The sequence below is a fragment of the Megalobrama amblycephala genome, linkage group LG9 (genome assembly GCF_018812025.1).
Source record: "Megalobrama amblycephala isolate DHTTF-2021 linkage group LG9, ASM1881202v1, whole genome shotgun sequence".
NCBI lineage: Eukaryota > Metazoa > Chordata > Actinopteri > Cypriniformes > Xenocyprididae > Megalobrama > Megalobrama amblycephala.
Window position 1 is genome coordinate 31,069,442 of NC_063052.1, and position 23,301 is coordinate 31,092,742.

At 39.3% G+C, this 23,301-nt stretch overlaps 2 protein-coding genes across 6 annotated transcripts in view; both read left to right on the top strand.

Moving 5' to 3' along the window:
• Positions 1–8,904, top strand: part of nrg2b (neuregulin 2b) — a 90,345-nt gene extending 81,441 nt beyond the window's left edge. For all 5 annotated transcript variants that reach the window (XM_048202777.1, XM_048202771.1, XM_048202772.1 and 2 more), the window contains 5 exons: positions 992–1,094; positions 2,590–2,713; positions 3,434–3,567; positions 4,080–4,304; positions 7,904–8,904. In XM_048202777.1, coding sequence (XP_048058734.1) covers positions 992–1,094; positions 2,590–2,713; positions 3,434–3,567; positions 4,080–4,304; positions 7,904–8,549 — 1,232 coding nt within the window. In that variant the 3' untranslated portion in view covers positions 8,550–8,904. The remainder of the gene's footprint in view (positions 1–991; positions 1,095–2,589; positions 2,714–3,433; positions 3,568–4,079; positions 4,305–7,903) is intronic.
• An 8,831-nt stretch (positions 8,905–17,735) lies between these two features.
• Positions 17,736–22,848, top strand: LOC125275649. The gene is made up of 6 exons (XM_048202780.1): positions 17,736–17,891; positions 18,566–18,898; positions 19,181–19,414; positions 21,770–21,841; positions 21,925–22,017; positions 22,101–22,848. The coding sequence occupies exons 1-6, from the start codon at positions 17,843–17,845 to the stop codon at positions 22,175–22,177; spliced, it is 858 nt and encodes a 285-aa protein (XP_048058737.1). The 5' UTR covers positions 17,736–17,842; the 3' UTR covers positions 22,178–22,848.
• Positions 22,849–23,301: the final 453 nt, after the last annotated feature.

The following is a 23,301-nucleotide window of genomic DNA, read 5'->3' on the forward strand; positions in this document are numbered from 1 at the left end:
CCCAGCAGGTTGGGCAAACATTTAACCCTACCGCTGGGTTAAAACAACCCAATTGCTGGGTTTGTCCATTTTCAATCCAACTTGGGTTGTTTTAACCCAGCATTTTTTAGAGTGTGCCTATCAGAAATTTCATTCAAGTGCTTTGTTGTCGGAAAGAACAGGAATCATGGAGGACACCAAGTTTATTCTAGCCTATTTATTGGGAAAATCTAAAATAAAGCCAAAATGATATTTAGCGTCCTTATTCATTGACAACCATAGAAACATTCACTGCACTAGATCTAGATCTGACAATTCTGGAATTTTAGTCAAATACAAGCTATTTTCGCTGTGTATAAAACATACAATACGCTTCAAATGATCACTCAAATATGTAAATATGCACTACTTTAACGACAAGACAAGGCGATGTAGCTGTTGTGGGAAAAAAAAGAATAGCAGTCACAGTGGCAATCATTCTCCCCTCCACCATTGTTTAATGTATATTGCCCGCCCAACACGGGAACTTGAATATTAAAATTATCCCCAAGCTTCCCGGTGATAAATATGACTTGTCCAATTTTTAACTAGGAAACTCATATTTATGATAATTCCGACAGCACGTGAAGGCGGCATTAAAGCTTGGACTTTGCTCTTTTAAACATCTCCTTCTTTGTTCCACCGAAGAAAGAAAATAATTCAGGTTTGCAATGACACAAGGGTGAGTAAATGATGACAGAATTTAAATTTTGGGGTGAACTAACCCTTTAAGTAAATGAGACTGTTTACAAGTGACAAATGACTGTTTACTATTGTAAAATGAAATGTAGAGAGTGTTTTAGGATGAATGAGTTAGTTTGACATAGTATAAAGGCTGCCACTGATGCAGCGGTTGTGTGTTTTGTATGTATGTGTGTCTTTGTGTTCAATGGCCATCGTGTACATGTGTGTTTGTCTCTGTGTCTACGTCTGTGCATATGCGTGTGCTTGTCCATGGCTCTCGTTCATTCAGAGGCCGAGGAGCTGTACCAAAAACGTGTGCTGACGATAACGGGCATCTGCGTGGCACTGCTGGTGGTTGGCATCGTGTGCGTGGTGGCATACTGCAAAACCAAGTAAGCCCCGGGAACTTTATTGATCGCCAGAAAGAGCTGTGCACATTCACACATTAAATTAAAAAGCATGCCTAAGAAACACTTACACACCCTTGGGTGAAAGTAGCAGAACTCATGTTATGAGTCCTTATACACTGACCGGCGAAAAAAAAGTCACTTAAACAGGCAAATGTGATTATTATCATGTTATATGTTTGGCAACAGTTCTTCTAACAAAAAATTATGCACCTCTTGATGGAAATAGCATCACAACATTTATTTCCATCAAGAGGTGCATCAATTTTTGGTTAAGATCTTCTATTGACAATACAAGAGGTGAACACTCTGTAAAGTCTCCTCCAGCACATCCCAAAGACTTTCAGAGGTGCCAATGATGAATCTTGACATTGTCATCCTAGAAATGTGACCATGATGTGTCTTCCTACATGGTTGTTTAAGAAATGAAAAGCTACACACTCCATCAATTAGGGTTAGAAGAACTGTTGCATATAACATGGTAGAAACATAATAATCGCTGCAATAATGATCCAATCATAGACTCTTAAGCATTTGCCTATTTAAATCCAAACAGCAACTTTTTTTTTTTTTTTTTTGGCCGGGCGATATATATATTGGATATAGCATAGTATTTAAATGAACACTTTTATTCACCAAGGATGCATTAAATTGATCAAATGTGACATTAAATACATTTATAATAATACAAAAGATTTCTATTTTAAATAAATGCCTTTTTGAACTTTATATTTATCAAAGAATCCTAAAAATGTGTCTTGGTTTCCACAAAAATATTACGTAGCACAACTGTTTTCAACATTGATAATAATAAATGTTTCTTGAGCAGCAAATCAGCATATCAGAATGATTTCTGAAGGATCATGTGACACTGAAGACTGGAGTAATGATGCTGAAAATTCAGCTTTGATCACAGGAATAAATTACAAATTAAAATAGAAAACTGTTATTTAAATTGTTATAATATTTCACAATATTACTGTTTCTAATGTACTTTTGATCAAATGAATGCATAAGAGGTTTCTTTCAAAAACATAAAAAATTCTGATAATATAAATAAATATATAAAGTACTGTATTTATTATAAAATAAATAATCATATATTTTATAAAATAATATTTCTTTTAAAAAAAACCAATTCAAACCAAATAGGCAAATTATAAATTCAATTATATGACCATATGGCAATGCATATGTTTAGATAATTCAACAAATTAAATATTATACAAATTATAGCTTTCTTCAATAATTTTATATTTGGTACTGGATACAAACTAAATGATAATATTATGCCAATTAGTAAAACAAATCAGCTCATGTTTATGTGTCTATCCATAAAAATCAAAGTAACTTTTGTATGTTTTACTATAGTGATCAGGAGGTTAGTGCACAGCAGATATTTGGTCATTTTCTGTTTTGAATATCAGAGTCTGTAGTGGTATAGATCACAGATCAGATTTCAGATTGGATCTTTCTTCAGGAAACAAAGGAAGAAGATGCATAACCACCTGCACCAGAACATGTGTGGGGAGCATCCCAACCGCATGCTGGCCAACGGCCCCAACCATCCTGGTCCTGGCCCTGAGGAAATCCCCATGGTGGATGTGAGTTTGTTTGCCTCTCATTTCCTGTATGCTGATACATTCATTTGCATATTCTGAAGATTTAATAATGCACGCAAATTAACCATCTGTTCTCATGCAGATTGCCTTTGTTTAATGTTGCTTTTAACCTATAGGATTTTGACGTGGACCATAGATTTGGGTTGGTTTGTTTGTTAGATTGAAAGCTTTTAAAGTCCAGTTTATTTAAAAAGGCTTTTGTTCATGTGAAGAGCAGTCTGTTTTCTTCCGGATCTGACTGCAATCCAGAAGTAAATTTTAATTGATTCAAATTCTTTTAAGTGTTAAAGGGACAGTTCACCCAAAAATGAAAATTCTGTCATCTTTTACTCACCCTCATGTTGTTCCAGACCTGTATGAGTTTCTTTCTTCTGCTGAACACAAAAGAAGTTAGTTTGAAGAATGTTGGTAACCATACAGTTGAGGGTAGCCATTGACTTCCACAGTAAAAATATTAAAATACTATGGAAGTCAATGGCTACCGTCAACTCTCTGGTTACCAACATTTTTAAAAAATATCTTCTTTTGTGTTCAGCAGAAGAAAGAAACAACTTGAGTGTGAGTAAATGAACTATCCCTTTAAACGGCTTCCTGTGGCGCTCACATTGATGCCGTAAGCATTCTTCAGATGTAATTGAATTTGGTAGGACTTAATTGTGAAAGCAACAACAGCACAATCTCATGATACTCTTTTTATTGCAGTATATATCTAAGAATGTTCCAGCAACTGAACGAGTAGTACGACATGGAACAGAGACATCAGGCAATTTCTCGGGCAGCCGGATGTCGTCACAATCCCACCACACCTCCACAGCTTCCCACGCTTCCAGTCACCGGTACTGACTCTTCTTCCCTTTCATTTCCATATATTGATCCTTGACATACTGTATATCCTCTGGCCATCTGTCTGTTTATTTGTTCATTTACCAGCCCATCTAAAAAAAACAGTTTACATCCATTTATTTTTCCATATACTGTATATAAAATTGATTCATTAAAATATATAATTGAACATAAAATTCAATCTATTGGAATGAATAAGATTTTTTAAAGTCTTTATACTCACCAAGGCTAAAAACTGTAATATTATTGAAATTTAAAATAATTGTTTTCTATTTTAATAGATTTTAAAATGTAATTTATTCCTGTGATCAAAGCTGAATTTTCAGCATCATTACTCCAGTCTTCAGTGTCACATGATCCTTCAGAAATCATTCTAATATGCTGATTTGCTGCTCGAGAAACATTTCTGATGATCATAAATGTTGAAAACAGTTGTGCATGTATTTGTATCCCTCACATATACTTCTCTCACATATTTTGTACTTCCCTTTTTGCCGCCTCTCAGGCACGAGGAGCGCACATGGAGTATGGACCGGACGGACAGCATGCACTCTGACTGCCAGTCGGGGGCGCTCTCTTCCTCCGTTGGCACCAGTAAATGCAGCAGCCCGGCGTGTATGGAGGCTCGTGCCCGCCGTGCAGCATACTGTGGTTATCCTGATGCTACACAGTGCCCCCTACAGTACGGAGACTCTTACGACTCCCTGCGGGACTCGCCTCACAGTGACAGGTGAATGAAAGAGGAAATAACAGCAGATAAGAGCTGTTCGCCTTCAAGGATAAAGTCACTGTGCATATTTGTAGTCAAATAAAAGTATGCTGACTGTCCTGTTGGTTAAATCAGACAAGGAAGATTGTAAGCTTTATCTTATCAGTGATATGATATTTGGCGTTGAACCATAGCACAACATAAGCTGATCTCAGATAATTTTCAGTGGCAGTAGCTAACTGTCATGTTCCTCATTTGTTGCTTTGGATAAAAGCATCTGCTAAATTATTAAATGTAAATCTTTTCAAACAACTTTTTCCAACACGTTACAGTGTAGTGAAGCTTTTTTTTTAAAGCCCTTTCTCTGTAATGTAGCTTTGGAAAGTCAGTTTCATTTTCATGAATTGTTTTGGTTGGATAGTTAATTTAAACAGGCTGATTCAGTAAATGATTCACATATTTCATTTTAGTAGGAAAATGTTTAGTTAAATGCTTTTGCTGTTTTCTCATTTGTTTTTGTTTGGTTGTGTTTAATGTAAGTTATCTGTTCAGATTTGATGCTGTCATTCTAATTGAGTGATTCATCTTTATATAAATGCAGTCAGGGCTTCACATTAACACCTGTCAACACCTGTTGAAATTTATATAGGCCTATAATATATAAATTTTTCAATTTTTCACAGAATAGATACATGATACCAGTTGTGTTTTCTCACTCTCTCATCTCTCTCAACAGCGAGTTGACACACAAACCCATTTTCATTTGCTCTGGATGAACATTGTTGGTGTTACAGGGCTTGAATTTCAGCGTGGGATTGCGCATAATTTTACTCATTCCCGCAGATTTTCTGCTCAAACCACCACCAAAGTGCGGCACATAAAGCCACCGCTCAGTACTAAATTGAGTTCTGTTTCACTGCTTATTGTGCGCTTAAAGGGTTAGTTCACCCAAAAAGTAAAATAATGTCATATATTACTCACCCTCATGCCGTTCCACAACCGTAAGACCTTCGTTAATCTTCGGAACGCAAATTAAGATATTTTTGATTAAATCCGATGGCTCAGTGAGGCCTGTATAGCCAGCAATGACATTTCCTCTCTCAAGATCCATTAATGTACTAAAACATATTTAAATCAGTTCATGTGAGTACAGTGGTTCAATATTAATATTAAAGTGACGAGAATATTTTTTTAGTGCGCCAAAAAAACAAAATAACGACTTATATAGTGATGGCCGATTTCAAAACACTGCTTCAGGAAGCATCAGATAATAAATGAATCAGTGTGTCGAATCATGATTCAGATCGCGTGTCAAACCGCCAAACTGCTGAAATCACGTGACTTTGGCGCTCCGAACCGCTGAGTCGCGTTATGAATCAGCATGTCTTCCTGAAGCAGTGTTTTGAAATCGGCCATCACTATTTTTTTGGCGCACCAAAAATATTCTCGTCACTTTATAATATTAATACTGAACCACTGTACACATGAACCGATTTAAATATGTTTTTAGTACATTAATGGATCTTGAGAGAGGAAATGTCATTGATGGCTATGCAGGCCTCACGGAGCCATCAGATTTCAACAAAACTGTCTTAATTTGTGTTTCGAAGATTAACAAAGGTCTTACGGGTGTGGAACGGCATGAGGGCGAGTAATAAATGACAATTTTGGGGTGAACTAACCCTTTAAACCAGGGGTCTCAAACTCAAATTGGCGGGGGGGGCCGTTTCTGTGATTGACACCTCATAGGAGGGCCATATTAACCTTCAAGCGTAAGAAAGCGCAACATTTCAGAAAATTTACTTTCCTTTGCATTATTTCTCATTTACTTCAAATTTCATTAGGCCTGATAAAAATATTTTTATAACTATACTATAAATATTTTATTTACCATACTAAATTTAAACAGCAGTGTCTCTCTCATTGTTACAGAGTGTAATATAATTATATAATACTATTACTAATATAATAATACTAATATACTAATATAATACTACTAATATAATACTATTAATTGAAATAGTCTGGTGTGACTTCTCACGTCCAACAAGATGCATGGAATAAAAAAATCAGTAATTTAGAAACAAAACCAGCAACACTTGTGGCATGGAGGGGTCAGAAATAAACAAAAACAAAAACTGGAGCTATATATCAACTTTATTTTGCCAAAAAATAAAAACCTTTCATTGTTACATACATTATTAGTTTTTAACATTTGATGGAAGTATTTTCCCTTAATTTATGTTAGCTTAAATAACATTAAAATCTTGCACTGAACAACACTGTACTGAACAAATACAATCCCTGAATACATTTGTACACTACTCTGTTTCTTGACAGACACCTGCAGCGCTTCTGCTCACACAGCTGGGCCACATTTGTCCAAGATGCCGTTTGAGCATCGGTAACGGTTAATGGTTTCATCGGACACGTTTCGGTGGTTTAAATCAGCGCTTGTGACTTAAAGTCGAGTGCTTTTACTGTAATTTAGGCAAGAGCGCTCATAATAGAAGCGACGCGGTTGAGAGCGCGGCTCATGGTTGCATAGCAACGGCAGACGCCACTGGAGCGAAAGCGCATTGGAAAGAAGGAGAATGCGGCGCGGCCGCTTATGTGACGCGATATGTGAATGCCGCATAGAACGGCGACTTTTTCTTTGCATATCAGACAGGTAGCAACCAGAGAATAATAATAATAATAATAATAATTTAGCGGGCCGGATTATGTTTTATTTTTGAGATCAGTTGCGGGCCGGGTAGAGGGGGAGGGCGGGCCATAAATGGCCCGCGGGCCGGCAGTTTGAGACCACTGCTTTAAACAGTCAGATACACACAGAATAATGTCAAAACGCCATTTTTTTTAGTATTCATGCCAACATGTATTAAGTGAACATAAACAGTTGAGAAAGAAAACGCATGTGTAACAGTGTAATGGATCTGTGCGTCAAGGCCTTAAAGTGACAGCAGCCTAAAATATCTGCTGCCAAATTATGAAATAATATAAAAAATATCTACAGGGTTTTTCCCCATGCTATTGATGTCAAAACTGTGACCAGTGAAATGCTGAGTGGCTAGTAACTTTGGAAAACCACTAACCACAGTGGCTGGTAAGCAAAAAACTTAATATCAAGCCCTGTATGCAGTAGATATTGGCCTATTCAAGGACAATAAGATTTTTTTTTAAAGAATTAACACTTTTATTCAGCAAGGATGCATTAAATTTATCAAAAGTGACAGTAAATACATTTGTTACGAAAGATTTCTATTTCAAATAAATGCTGTTCATTTCAGCATCAAAGAATCTTGAAAAAAAAAGTCAAATTTCAAGAAAATTCAAAAAAAAAAAAAAAATATTATATATATATATATATATATATATCACTGTTTTCACAAAAATATGAAGCACATTGATAATAATCAGAAATGTTTCTTGAGCAGCAAATCAGCATATTAGAATAAGGATCATGTAACACTGGAGACATTTTTGATCAAATAAATGCAGCCTTGGTGAGCCTCCTTTGAAAAACATGAAAAAACGTGCCGACCCCAAACTTTTGAACATTAGTCTGTATTTTTCTCATTTCTCCATTCCTCCTCTCACGTTTTTCCGTATCTTCGCAGGTACGTGTCCGCTCTGACCACGCCGGCGCGTCTATCTCCGGTGGACTTTCACTCCTCACTGCCCCCGCAGGTGCCTACCTTTCAGATCACCACGCCCAACGCCAGCCACGCCCTCTCCCTGCCGCCCGCCGCCTCGGCCGTCGCAATGGCGGCCTACTCGCCCGAAGACGACCAGCCCCTCCTGCACCGCTACCGGCGGTCCCGGCGGCCGTATTACGCGGCGGACAGCACGGGCTCCCTCCCGTCCAGCCCGTACCGCTTCGTGGACGATGAGGATTACGAGACCACGCAGGAGTACATGTCCTCCCGGGAGCAGCAGAAGAAGAGCGGCAGCGGGCGGCGTTGGCGCAGGAGGTCGCGGCTCAACGGGCACGTGTCGCAGCGGGCGCCGGACCCCAGGAACTACAGCTCTCAAAGCTGCCTGTCGGACAGCGAGTGGGAGGACGACGAGGTCGGCGACCTCGGCCACGGCGAGAGCACGCCGTTTCTCAGTATGCAGAACATGAACGCCACCGAACCGGCCACCATCTACCGACCCAACGACACGCGGACTTTCAGCAACACGGGACGCTCCGGCTCCCGTGGCAACGTGCAGGCCAACAAACTGTCGCAGTCGCGGTCCAGACCGGACAATGCACCCCTTTAAAAAAGAACGACGAGAGCAAGGACGGGCGTGAAAACAAACGATATGCTATAGACCTGCACCTATGAGAAATATTTTTTATTTTATATAACAGACAGATATTCTAAACAAATGAAATATTTATTTTCATTTCAGCAAAAATTGTCTACTAGCTAGCAGCAAAGACTTTTTTTATAGGGGGAAAACTATTTATATGTAATTCCTTTTTTTGATTTACAGCATTATGAAGAAGAATTACGTGCCAATTTTTTCACGAGTTAGAAATAGAATAATATTGTGGTGCCTTTTGCTGTTTGCCGACGAGGGAGGTTCAGTTGAATTTTTGTAGCCTTTCTTAAAAACAGACTCTTGGGTTTTATAGACATGTTGTTCTGTTTTCTTCTTTGTCCGTTTGTTTCGTTTGTTCAGGATCTCCCCATTTGAACTGTGATATTATTCAGACACCATGCAATATCAAATCACTTCTGTGTAAGGTGTTTGTTTACACGAGTAGGATTCACACGCACACACGCCCGGCATCGGATGCGGGTTCGCTCGCGCATCCGAGCGCCTTTTGCGTTCGACTTTGGTTTCTACGTTCCGTTTTCTTTTCTCTCAACTGGTCGTCGCATATTGTTTCCATGGAAACAGAGGTACGCAGGAGTTCACAGGGCATGACGCTGGGTCGCAGTATCGGCCCTGGTGTTCAGGGTTTTCAAAATGGTGGTCTGTACGTCCAATGAATGTGTTTACACTTCTGTCCGTGTGCGTGAGAGTATCGTTGAACCTCAGTGTATACGTACGTGTCTTTGTCGTGCAAGAACACGTTCCGTTCGTGCGTTCGCGTTGTGTTCGTCTTCAGGTTAACGTTTCGAGCGCGTGCACGTGTGCGTGTTGTGAGTGTCGACGTGCGCCTGTGTGTGTGTATATACGTATGCTTGTACTCTTTTTAGGATGTTGGCTTTGTCGAAAGGGAGCTCTGTCATGTTACCAGGTTAGCGCTAATGGGTTAATCCGGCCCCCTAGTGGTGACACGAGCTCGTTGCACTGTAACCTTCCTTCCTTGTGTAGTCATTGGCCTGCGGAGGAACCAATCCAGCCTGATTCTAGCCTACACGGACCTACATCTCTCTCCCACACGTTCCCATTCCTATGCCAGCAGCTTTAAGCCGCACTGTGTCTCAGGACTTTTCATCGAAATCTGCATTACTCATGAAACAGATCCATTACTGCCCGTCGCGTCTGCGTCATGCTGGGAAGACTATGAGGAACGATACGACCAGGTGTGTTTGTCTGCGAACGCTCCATGTTTTGCCGGCTTTTCTTTGTTTCGTTTTCGGTGGGGTCGTTCCAAGTCCGTGCTGTATGCAAGTCGGAGACTTGCTGGAAGCTATGCGTGTACGGCTACTAGACGTGCTACTTTAGGTGGTTTATAAAGCGTAAACCGCTCCTTCCAGAGCCCAGCAACCTACATTTGAAAAGACAAACCCGCCACCTGCACACTTACACTTAAACACACATGCAAATGCATACACTTACACACGCACACACACACACACACACGCTCAAGATTCATTCTGTGTGCACAGTCGTTTAAAGCGCCACTCGTCTCACGGATTGATTTTCTTCCTGTCTTACTCTCTCTGTTTCTTCTGTTCTTCCGCTCTGCCTGTGAAGGCGTCCCTCCCTCTGCATGTTCTAGTGGTTCAGATAGATGGGTGCATGGTAACCGCAGCAACTGAGTCGTATTCACACGGTGAAAGTGTAGTTTTCATTTGACATTCAGCAATAAATCCCCTTTTTTTCATGTTCATTCTTGACTTGGAATATGCTAGAAATTTTTGCAAGTTTTCTCAAAAAAAATAGTACTTGTAAAAAAATAATAAAATAAAATCAAACCACTTGTTCATATGGAAAAAAATAAATCTTAATTCCTACCATTTTAAAAAATTAATTCTTCAGGATGTATGTCTGATTCTTTTCTTTTTCAGCTGAATGAAATGTCTTCATATTAACATTATTTGAGAGGAACAACATTCTTTGTTGACAGAACTTTAAGGAGTTGCACCAAGGATGCAACCAAATGTTTAATTTTAGAGGGGACTGAAGGATATATATGGATATTATATATTTTATACCAGGTTGTTCCTGCCTACGGACTGGCTGGCCACATGAGCGTTCTGTAATGCTGTTATGGCCACCACATAGACCTTGAGCATGGAAGTGATGCGACCCTTGTCCAGCAGCTCCTGAAGGAAAGACAGTACCAGTGAAATGTCACAGGATGTCGGGTCTTCACTCCGGGCTGCCCGCCAGCCAGAGAAAACTGACCATTTGAGAGCATATAGGCATCTAGTGGACAGGGCTCTAACCTCAGAAATAGTGTTAAGGACTCTCACGGATAGGTCCATAGGCTCTCGATGAGGGGCCAGAGGTGAAGAGCCGTTGGGGGTGCCAGATCATTCCTTTCACCTGGGAAAGGAAGTCCTTCCTCAAGGGAAGTGGCCACGGAGCTGCTGAGAACCAAGACTGGTTCTGCCAGAAAGGGGCCACCAGAAGGACTGCACTTCTGTCCCCCCCGATCCGTCTTATGACCTGAGGGAGTAGTACGGGGGAAAGGCATATAGCAGAAGGCTGGGCCATTTGTGGGCCATCGCATCCCTGTCCTTTAAAAAATAAATTGGGCAGTGAGAGTTGTCTTCTGAGGCGAAGAGGTCGACCTCTGATCATACTCCAGATCATGTAAACCATCTGGGGATGGAGTGTCCACTCATCTGAAGACATGTTGGCCCGGGACAGCATGTCCGCCCCTTGGTTCAGTCTGCCCGGCACGTGAGCTGCTCTCAGCAAGTGCAGGTGTAGTCGTGCCCATAAGAGGTGTACAGAGGCCTCGATTTGAGTCCAACTTGTTGGTTTATGTGTGACAAAACTGCCATGTTGTCCGAGACATGTTGGACTAAGACGTGGTGCCGTCTCAGGTCTGGCAGGAAGGTTCTGAGGGCCAGAAAGACTGCCAGCATTTCCAGGCATTTGATGTGAAGCCGCTTTTTCATGCTCGACCAGGAGCTTGAAGTCGGCTCGTGTTGGGGGCATCTGTCGAGACCACCTTCCTTCTGTAGTCCATTCCCTGGTCCACGCCAGATTGGAACCGACAAGGGTCCTTCCAAGGGCCAGGGCCATGAAGCATGGTCCACCTTGATCCGGAGGTGTCCAAGACACAAAGCATGGGCTGGAAGCCAGGGTTTCAGCCAGCACTGTAAGGCCGCATGTGTAGCAGGCCCAGCTGAACTACTGATGATGTGCCATAAGGCCCAGCATCCTCTGAAACTTTCTGAGAAGGATGAGACCCCAACCTTGAAAGACACCACAAGCTGATTCCCAAACGAGACCAGGCTGCTCACGCCAGAAAAGGGGCACTGGTCTGCTCGAGAAAAGAGCACGGGAGAATCCTCTCTTTGTGGGGAGAGCGAGGCACGTGGGATCTGTGCCAGCGTGAGCTCACTCGTGCCGGATCACAGAGAGAGACCAGACTCATGCTCTTCAATGGCGACAAGGTTTCTTCTGTCTCGGAGTCCAGCGAAGAGAAGATGTTTGTCGCTGAAGGAGAATCAAACTGAAATCCTATGGCAGAATGCCTGCTTATATAGACGGGTAGCCCCGCCCAATTCGGCGGGCTCTGGCGGGCTTTAACGCCATAGGTTCGTGCAGCTATGCTGCATGGCCATTGGTTTGTTTCACGACGTGATTCTATAAGCCTTCAGTAATCGGAGAAAAAGGAGTTTTCCCAATGCGTCTAGCGACACAGTACAAGTGAAACATATCGATAGGGAATTCAAGGGAATTCAAAGATTTTAAGATATTATAAACATTATAACATGTTTTTTCTGTAAAGCCTCTTTGAAACAGTGTATTGTGAAAAGCTCTACACAAAAAAATGACTTAAAGGGTTAGTTCACCCAAAAATGAAAATTCTGTCATTTATTACTCACCCTCATGTCATTCTACACCTGTAAGATCTTCATTCATCTTCAGAACACAAATTAAGATATTATTGATGAAATCCAATGGCTCAGTGAGGCCTCCATAGACAGCAATGACATTCAAACTGTCAAGGTCCATAAAGGTACTAAAAACATATTTGAAATGGTTCATGTGAGTACAGTGGTTCTACCTTAATATTATAAAGGAACAAGAATACTTTTTGTGTGCCAAAAAAAACAAGATAATGACTTTTCAACAATATCTAGTGATGGGCCGATTTCAAAACACTGCTTCATGAAGCTTTTGAGCTTTATGAATCTTTTGTTTCGAATCAGTGATTCGGATCTCCAATCAAACGGCTAAACTGCTGAAATCACATGATTTTGGCGCTCCAATAATACTTAAGATAGAACCACTGAACTCGCATGAACCGTTTCAAATATGCGTTTACTATATTGACAGTTTGAATGTCATTGCTGTCTATGGAGGCCAAACTGAGCCATCGGATTTCAACAAAAATATCTTAATTTGTGTTCTGAAGATGAATGAAGGTCTTACGGGTGTGCTCACATGAACTGATTTAAATATGTTTTTAGTACCTTTATGGATCTTAAGAGTTCTGTTACCAGGGTTTCTGCAGGTTTTACAAAGGTAAATTTATTAATACAAATTTAAGGAATAAGTTGAACAAAAATATGTTCTTAGAATGTTTTGATAACATTGTGAAAAATTTTATTTCTGAAAAACTTTTTTTTTTTTTATATATTAAGAAAGTTTTTTCCTGGTTTATGTGAACGTTAGAGGAACGTTCCATTCTATCATTTTGAAAATGTTATGAAAAATTATTTCTGAATGTTTTCTGAACATTCAGAATGTCCAGTTTTTTTAAATGTTTTAAGAACGTTTTTTTTTTTTTTTCTTGGTTATGCTAAAATTCTCCCGGGAACATTGCTTCTATTCTTCCATCCAATCTCCACACCACTTATCCTCTCTAGGTTTGCTCTGTTGCCTGCCCCACCATCTCGGGCCACAGATGCTGATGGCCAGTCCATCACAGGGCTCACACACAGACAATTTACCTCTGCTGCATGTCTTTGAACTGTGGTGGAAACTGGAGTACCTGGAGGAAACCCACACTGAAAACAGGCTAACTCCTGACTCAGCTGGGACTCGAACCGGAAGGTGACAGTGCTACCCACTGAGCCACTGTGCTGCGCTCTTTATAATATAGTTTAAATGAATTCAAGTGATAAAAATAGACCAAATGTAAGCAAGAAATTTCTTACAGCCACACATATGGATTTCAAATTTTAAAGTACCAAAAACTGTTAAGACATTTTTTTTTTAAGTGTTTACATTTTTCCAGAGTATAAAAGTATAAGTGCATTAAATATTTGAATTACATTTTCCTGTAGTAGTAGACTAAAATGTGTAAGAGTCTACTGAAAGTACACAATCCAAAACATGGAAGCGTAAAGAGCAAAGCTTACATTTTCTAAACCAAAAACACAACCCAGTTAAACAATGGAAAAAAGAACACAAACTCAACTAGCACACGAGACGTGGAAAACACCACAACAGAAAAAGAAAACACCACAAAATTGTGTTCTGTGTATATGAACTGTTTCATATGGAGTTTCAAACACTGTCATTTTACAAAATACTTTGTGATGCTTCAGGCTGAACAGAGACCTCAGAGTGTAACGGTTGTCTTATTATTATTATAAACATTATAACATGTTTTTTCTGTAAAGCCTCTTTGAAACAGTGTATTGTGAAAAGCTCTACACAAAAAAAAAAAAAAAAAAAAAGGACTTAAAGGGTTAGTTCACCCAAAAATGAAAATAAATGTCATTTATTACTCACCCTCATGTCGTTCTACACCCGTAAGACCTTCATTCATCTTCGGAACACAAATTAAGATATTATTGATGAAATCCGATGGCTCAGTGAGGCCTCCATAGACAGCAATGACATTCAAACTGTCAAGGTCCATAAAGGTACTAAAAACATATTTGAAATGGTTCATGTGAGTACAGTGGTTCTACCTTAATATTATAAAGCAACAAGAATACTTTTTGTGTGCCAAAAAAACAAGATAATGACTTTAACAATCTAGTGATGGGCCGATTTCAAAACACTGCTTCATGAAGCTTCTGAGCTTTATGAATCTTTTGTTTCTAATCAGTGATTCGGATCTCCGATCAAACGGCTAAACTGCTGAAATCCAGGCCCGGATTAACACAGTGTAGTGCCCAAGGGTGACCACATTTGAACACACACACACACCCCACACCCCATACAATTTATATGCTAGTGATGAACATGTCATACTAAATATCTTTATTTCCATCATATCCATCATAAAAGGCATATATGAGGACTACATGCAAAACCATATGTAAAAAAAAAACAAATAAGCCCAAGAAAGACTGTTGCAAGCAACCAGCAAAAAACACACACTGAACTTTACAAGCATCTAAGCAACCATCTAAAAGAGAAAACCAAAACCGTTCCACAAATTTCAAATCGACAACAGTGTCACATATTTGACGAGAAATAATGGTAAATAAGTCTTACCCAAGCAAAAAAAAAAAAAAATGTTCTAGAATTTGTGCATGCAAAATCGTTAATTCTGCCTTCACGTGCTATTGGAATTATCGTAATTACGAGCTTCCCAGGTAAAAAAAAAAAAAAAAAAAAAAAAAATTGCACATGAACATTCACATATATGTGTAATCATTTGAAGCATATTGTATGTTTTATACACAGCGAAAATTGCCTGCATTTGACCGAGATTACAGAATCGTCAGCCACTGACGATAGCACTGTGATAGTTGTAAGTGCATGGGATTCTACATAGGCCTATAATTTTTGTTTTAATAAGATTTTCCCAATAAATAGGCAAGAATAAACCTGGTGTCCTCCATGCAGTGGCATGCACAGACCTCCATGAGGGCAGGGGCGAAATCGCGTTCTGGGGGAGGAGAAATTGGAACGCGTGGGCACCGCGATGTAGAGACTACATCGGATGGGACGGATTTTTCAGTCCAGCACCCGCTCCCGCAGGATTCAGTCCCGCTTTTTTATGCAGCACTGTCTGCATAAAAAATCCGGCGTTTTGAGTGGTGAGAGAATTCTAACATGAACACCTGATTGTGTTGCGTCTCCATTGCGTGTCAGAAATCAACAGATATGTCTGTGATTGGCTACATTGCTCAACACTGCAAACACCAGTTATAAATAGAATCTCACATGCTTGCGACTGTAAATCGTTTTTATTTTATATTAGTTGTTCTTGTTGCGTTTTTGCAATATATGAATAAAAAATGAGTAGTTTTTAGATATTTTATGTTTAAATATTTCTATTTTGCGGGAGTACCGCGAATCATTTGATTCTCCTGCAACCCGCACACGAGTAACGTTAGTGTCTCACCGCCCGCGCCGCACTCTGTTGCGTTGGGTCCCGCGGGAGTGCTCTACCGCGAGCGACCGCAAAGGGCACTTTCACTTTCGCGATCAAAGGGGCAGGGCTCTTTATATTCTCTCTGTATATATTGTAACTGTTAATTTTGTATCCATATCTTTCCAGCTAAATAATATATATATATATATACAAAACATGATTTTTTAAAAAAGTCTAGTCATTATCTTAATCACTTGGTGCCCCCCTATTGGCTGGTGCCCCAGGGCACTCGCCCAATCCCGTCTATGGATAATCCAGCCCTGCTGAAATCACATGATTTTGGCGCTCCAATTCACTGATTCGATTCGCAAAGCTCCGAAGCAGTGTTTTGAAATCATCCCATATAGATATTGTTGAAAAGTCGTTATTTTGTTTTTTATTTTGGCGCAGAAAAAGTATTCTTGTCACTTTATAATATTAAGATAGAACCACTGAACTCGCATGAACAGTTTCAAATATGCGTTTACTATATTGACAGTTTGAATGTCATTGCTGTCTATGGAGGCCTCACTGAGCCATCGGATTTCAACAAAAATATCTTAATTTGTGATCTGAAGATGAATGAAGGTCTTACGGGTGTGCTCACATGAACTAATTTAAATATGTTTTTAGTACCTTTATGGATCTTAAGAGAGGAAATGTCATTGCTCCTTATGCAGGCCTCACTGAGTCATCGGATTTCAACAAAAATATCTTAATTTGCCTTCCGAAGATGAACGAAGGTCTTACGGGTGTGGAACGGTATGAGGGTGAGTAATAAATGACAGAATTTCCATTTTGGGGTTAACTAACCCTTTAAATTGTAGCTAGCTGATTAGTTAAAACCCAACATAGCTGTTTACGGAAATTACGTAAGCAATTAATTTCCCACAAAATAGTCCCAACAGCAAAAAATAGGTTTTTTTTCGTAATGCAGCTAGATAAAAAGTTAATAAATGAAAAATAATTAAACTTAGAAAAGCAGGTCGTGCTGAAATGAGTGCAGCTGTAGTTGTAGTTTCCTCCTGCAGGTGTCGCTCTCTATGAGCTCTGAGCAGCTCCAGAACTCACTGGACCTCAAGTCTCAGGTCCAGTGAACAGAAGATTGAGTCCAGACGGGCTGAAGGTCAGAATCATCTCTTCATTCTCTCTCTACAGACATGAAACACTAAAACATCATCACACACTCACTCAACGAGAGGAAGATCACAAACAGCTGCTGGAACAGTCACATGTAGGCCTTATTCTGCTTTAACTCTCAATGAAACTGTCGCAGGGGTTCCCAAACTCATTCCTGGAGCCTCCTCAACACTGCACATTTTGCATGTCTGACACACCCATTTCAGGTCTTGGAGTCTCGACTAATGAGCTGAAGATCTGAATCAAGTGTGTTTAATTAAGGAGACATGGAAAACATGCAGTGTTGGGGAGGCTCTAGGAATGTGTTTGTTTGGGAAAACCTGGTCTAAATAATTTCATCAATACAGTACAGACACTGTTTTATTTGACTTGGAGGAAAATCTCTGAATTTGTAAAAGTAGTTTGCGCAATTAGTAATTTCACCTCATTTAGAAACAAGTCCTTCCCTGTTGTTGCTTCATATAAGATTATCACTTTTTTAGGAAGTGTACTTGAAAATGTTACTTCTTTTTACAGTTTTCTCTCTTTTTTGCAGTACTTCAGTGCAAACTAACATCATCGTCCTTCCTCCATATGAGGAAACTTCCTCTTTTCTCAGTGAAGTGGTCAGATATTTCCTCATGTCCATGAGAAGCTTCTTGAGAGCCAGAACACAGACGGACTGAAGAACAGACACTCATGTCTCCATCTGAAGCTGCATCCACACTCTTCTGCTGGGATTGGGCTCTTTTGGAAACTGGACTTTAGAGAAATGATGCTCATCTTTGGACTGATGCTGCTGCTGCTGCAAACTGCTGCATGTGAGTCAACTTTCAGCTCAAACTGATCATGATGTTCAATCACATGAATCTCTGAGAGAAAAACACTGTAATATTACATTAAGAGTGTTAACAAAACTGTCTGCAGTGATCTCGTTTCAACAGATAAGTCTAGTCTCAGACTAAAATGCATGTTTGAGCTGTTTTAACTGAAAGCATCTTGTAGTGACATATCTTATAATATGCCAGAGCTGTTGTTTCAAGATGCACACCAGTAATGATGTTTTCTAAGGCACATTTATAAATGCTATTCAAATGTTTTAATTTAACTAAAGCCTAATCCTGAATTAATCTAAGCCCCGTCTGTGAAGTATTATAGTGGAGTATTATAATAAAGTCACCTGGAAGTGTTTAAATCACATTAACAGTCACAGTCTGTGTTTAAGACATGAAATCAAAATAGTTTTTATAATTATATTCTGCATATGGTTTACTTAGACAAAATATAACAGGTGATTTTGTTCTGCCTTTCCAGAAAATACAAATAGCATTCACTGACTGATTAAAACATATTACTGTCTTAGTTTGCAAACTAACCGTAACAGTTGTACTCTTGTTTTCACACCTCTTTAATTTATAATGAGAGATCTTTATAGACATTTCTGTGTGTGTGTGTGTGTGTGTGTGTGTGTGTGTGTGTGTGTTTTGTTCTTCAGGTCTGGAGTTTAACTGCAGGTTTAATCAGAAAGATCCCTGTTACGCAGCTCTGGGACACAAACTCAATCTGAAGATGGTGAACACTAGAAAATATAGCCTGAAGATATTAAAGAGAATAAACAACAACCAAAATGATCCAGTTTGTAGAGTAAAATATGAAAGGATAAAGGAGAATGAATGTGATCTTTTTAATAACAGAGCTGAAGATAGAGTCATTAAAGGGACTCTGATAATAAACCGTGTGATCAGAGCAGATTCAGGGAATTACACTTTAAGACTCGATCGCTCAAACGGCACAGAAACATACACAGATCTTCAAGTGAATGTTGAAGGTACAGTAACTCTCTCATCAGACTCGTTACAATCTCATGATCTCCAAAGATCTCACTCTCATGAAAATGACTCAGTTGAATCTCTGTGAAGGTTTTTGTCATGCAGCTCATTATTGAACATCTGGAAGAATTTCATCAAAAGCAACTGCACTTTTTCTATTTATTTAGATTTTTTATTTGTCTGAGATTTATTTACAGTATTTAGGCTCTATTTTTTTAAAAAGCCATGTTTGTTTGAATGTGTCTGTTTGTCATGTGACTGTCATGCGTCCCTCCCTCCAGCTCCTATTGGCTCAGTGAATGTGTCAATCAGCTGCTCCTCCAATGGGATGAAGTCAGTGTCCTGCTCCTCTGACGGGGATCAGCTCATCTACAGCTGGACTCTGAATGGAGAATCACTGATGGATGGAAACCCCACCATTGAGCTGAATGAGGAAACTGATGGAAACATCATCTGCAGTGTGAAGAACCACGTCAGTCACGGACAGAAGAACATTAGTATACAAACCTGTCCTGGTGAGATTTTAATACATGAATGTACCAGTAGCCATATCTCCCTGTGGCCCAAGACTGGTTGCCCACTGAAGCTAAGCAGGGCTGAGCCTGCTTAGTACCTGGATAGGAGACCTCCTGGGAAAACTAGGTTGCTGCTGGAAGAGGTGTTAGTGAGGCCAGCAGGAGGTGCTCACCCTGTGGTCTGTGTGGGTCCGAATGCCCCAGTATAGTGATGGGGACACTATACTGTCAAAAAAGCACCGTCCTTCGGATGAGACGTTAAACCGAGGTCCTGACTCTCTGTGGTCGTTAAAAATCCCAGAATGTCCTTCGAAAAGAGTAGGGGTGTTACCCTGACATCCTGGCCAAATTTTCCCATTGGACTCTGTCCATCATGGCCTCCTAATCATCCCCATATATATATATATATATATATATATATACAGGTGCTGGTCATATAATTAGAATATCATCAAAAAGTTCATTTTTTTTATTGTAAATTATTTTTAAAAATGAAACTTTCATATATTCTAGATTCCCTACATGTAAAGTAAAACATTTCAAAAGTTTTTTTATTTATTTTTTATTTTGATGATTAGAGCGTACAGCTCACGAAAGTCCAAAATCCAGTATCTCAAAATATTAGAATATTTCCTCAAATCAATCAAAAAATTGATTTTCAAAACAGAAAAGTTCAAGTTCTTTAAAGTATGTTCATTTGTACACTCAATACTTGGTCGGCAGCACATATTACAGCAAATGACTTGCTCCTAGCACAAATTACAGCATCAGTGAAGTGTGGCATGGAAGTGATCAGCCTGTGGCACTGCTGAGGCACTATTTAGCCTTCAGATCATCTGTATATTGTTGGATCGACTGTTTCTCATCTTTCTCTTGAAAATATCCCATAAATTCAGGGGTCAGGCATGTTGGCTGGCCAATAAAACACAGTAATATCATGGTCAGCAAACCACTTGGAAGTGGTTTTTGCACTGTGGGCAGGTGCTAAAGTCCTGCTGGAAAAGGAAATCAGCATCTCCATAAAGCTTGTCAGCAGATGGAAGCATAAAGTGCTCCAAAATATCCTGGAAGATGGCTGCATTGACTTTGCACTTGATAAAACACAATGGACCAACACCAGCAGATGTCACGGCCCCCCAAATCATTACTAACTTCAGAAACTTCCCACTAGACTTCAAGCAGCTTGGATTCTGTGCCTCTCCAGTCTTCCTTCAGACTCTGGGACCATGATTTCAACATGAAATGCAAAATTTACTTTTATCTGAAAAGAGGACTTTCGACCACTGTTCACTGTCCAGTTCTTTTCCTCCTTAGCCCAGGTAAGATGCTTCTGATGTTGTTTCTGTTTCAGAAGTGGCTTGGTAGTCCTTTTCCTGAAGATGTCTGAGTGTGGTGACTCTTGATGCACTGACTCCGGCTTCATTCTACTCATTGTGAAGCTCTCCCAAGTGTTTGAATCGGCTTTACTTGACAGTATTCTCAAGCTTGCGGTCATCCCTGTTGCTTGTGCACCTTTGCCTACCCAATTTCTTCCTTCCAAACAACTTTGCATTTAATATGCTTTGATATTTCACTCTGTAAACAGCCACACCATTCAGTAATGACCTTCTGTGACTTACTCTCTTTGTGGAGGCTGTCAATGATTGTCTCCTGGACCATTGCCAAGTCAGCAGTCTTCCCCATTAGTGTGGTTTCAAAGAACAAGAGATACCCGGAATTTATACTGTAGGGATGGTCATTTCATGAAACTCAAATGTAAATATTCTAATATTTTGGGATACTGGATTTTGGACTTTCATGAGATGTACGCTCTAATCAACAAATTAAAAAAAAAAAAAAAAAAAAACTTTTGAAATGTTTTACTTTACATGTAAGGAATCTAGAATATATGAAAGTTTCATTTTTTAAAAATAATTTACAATAAAAAAACGAACTTTTTCACGATATTCTAATTATATGACCGGCACCTGTATATACTGATTGGCTTCATCACTCTGTCTCCTCTCCACCAATAAGCTGGTGTGTGTGGTGGGCGTTCTGGCACAATATGGCTGCCGTTGCATCATCCAGGTGGATGCTGCACATTGGTGGTGGTTGAGGAGATTCCCCCTTCAATATGTAAAGCACTTTGAGTACTCAGAAAAGCACTATATAAAATGTAAGGAATTATTATTATTATTATTATTTTGTCCACATATTTATAACGGCAACAGCAGTGATGCAAACTGTGAGTTCTCTTCATTCACAGTTCATTCTTGAAACATTTCTGGATGAGAATTAGTTTATTTCAGCCGATCTCAGCAGTAATTTGTGTTGACGTGTTTTCAGTGATTCTGCAGTGATGTTTTATTACAGGATCAACTACTGCAGCTGTGACCTCTAGTTTGACCTCTACACTGACCAGCAGCACACAGACATCAAATCATGGTACGAGTTTAACAGAACACACTACAGGAAACATGATGGATCAATTTTGTTTTCTTTCTAATCATTGTTTGTGTTGTGTTCAGTGTCTGTGGTGTTTGTGCTGGTCTGGAGTTTTCAGCTGATGGTTCTGTTTGGTCTGTTAGGAGGTTTTCACATCTACATGAGACACACGTCAGGTCAGAGACATTTATGATCATCATTATGGGTTTGACATGCAGATATTAAGAGTGTGAAGATGATGATAATGTGATGCTTTTAGGAAAGAAACAGGAAGATCAAAAAGTGAGAATGAGAAGATTTAGAGAAGGACATGAACACACAGCAGAAGATTCATGAGAGCAGCAGCAGATCTCATCACATCTATGAGAAATCCTCTCCTTCTGCTTTCCCGTTTCTATGATGTTTTCAGGCAACGCCAACAAACGTGAAGGATTTGGATGACTGCAACTTTGGATCGACATGCAAAACTTTCAGATATTATCCTGTAATATTTTCATATATTGTAATCGTTAAGAGCACAAGTTGTAATTTCTGCCTAACATACCTTGTGTCTGCTTCACTGAAAACATGAAGTTAACTAACAAACATGTACTAAATTATAGCTGTATATTACTGCCATATGGATATTACTGTGACACACTCATCTCTGGCTGATAACAGAATATTTCCTCAATTGTAATATTAAAACAAGCATTTTCTGTAAAGCTGCTTTGAAACAATATGTATTGTGAAAAGTTTTCAACTTGAATTGAGAAAGCTTGAATTCAAAACTGTTCCTCTTGATCTGTGTGTGTTTGTGGTGTCTGCTGTTTTGCTGTTTGTGCTTTTAAACTTATTATGTTTAAGTGTTTAGCCACATTCATGCATTTATCTTTACCAGACTCTAGAATATTCAGAACTATTCTTTAAGTATTGTAAATTGAGTTTGTGTTGAAATTAAGATTAACTTTTTGGGATTGAGTTAAATGAAAATAAAACTAATTGAATTTTTTTTGACTCTTTGTTGTCAAAAAATGCAAGCTCATTTGTTTGTTTGTTTTTAAGTTTATTTCATATTTTCATTTTAATTCACAGAAAGTGCACATTAAACAAATTATAAAGTTTATTTGACAGATTTAAAATTGCACTACAGAGCTCTATTGGCATCTGTCTATGAAATATAATATTGCATGTCATGTGTGGAGTAGTTTGAAGTCAGTACGGATGAATCTGAAACAGAACGATATCGTCCGCTGGTGTGGAGGCTAATATAGTTATCTTTATAGTTATTGTTCTTGGTGTGTATGGGCCTTTAGACTTTTTATCTTTTTATATAATACTTCAAGGATGTTTCATTAAAATTGTCCCCATGTTTTATGCAAACATTCCAAAAGCATTTAACAAATATTAAAGGTGATAAAGAGGATCTTTTCGTCGACTGAGAAACCAAAGACTGTTACTGAGAAATGAACGCATGCGTA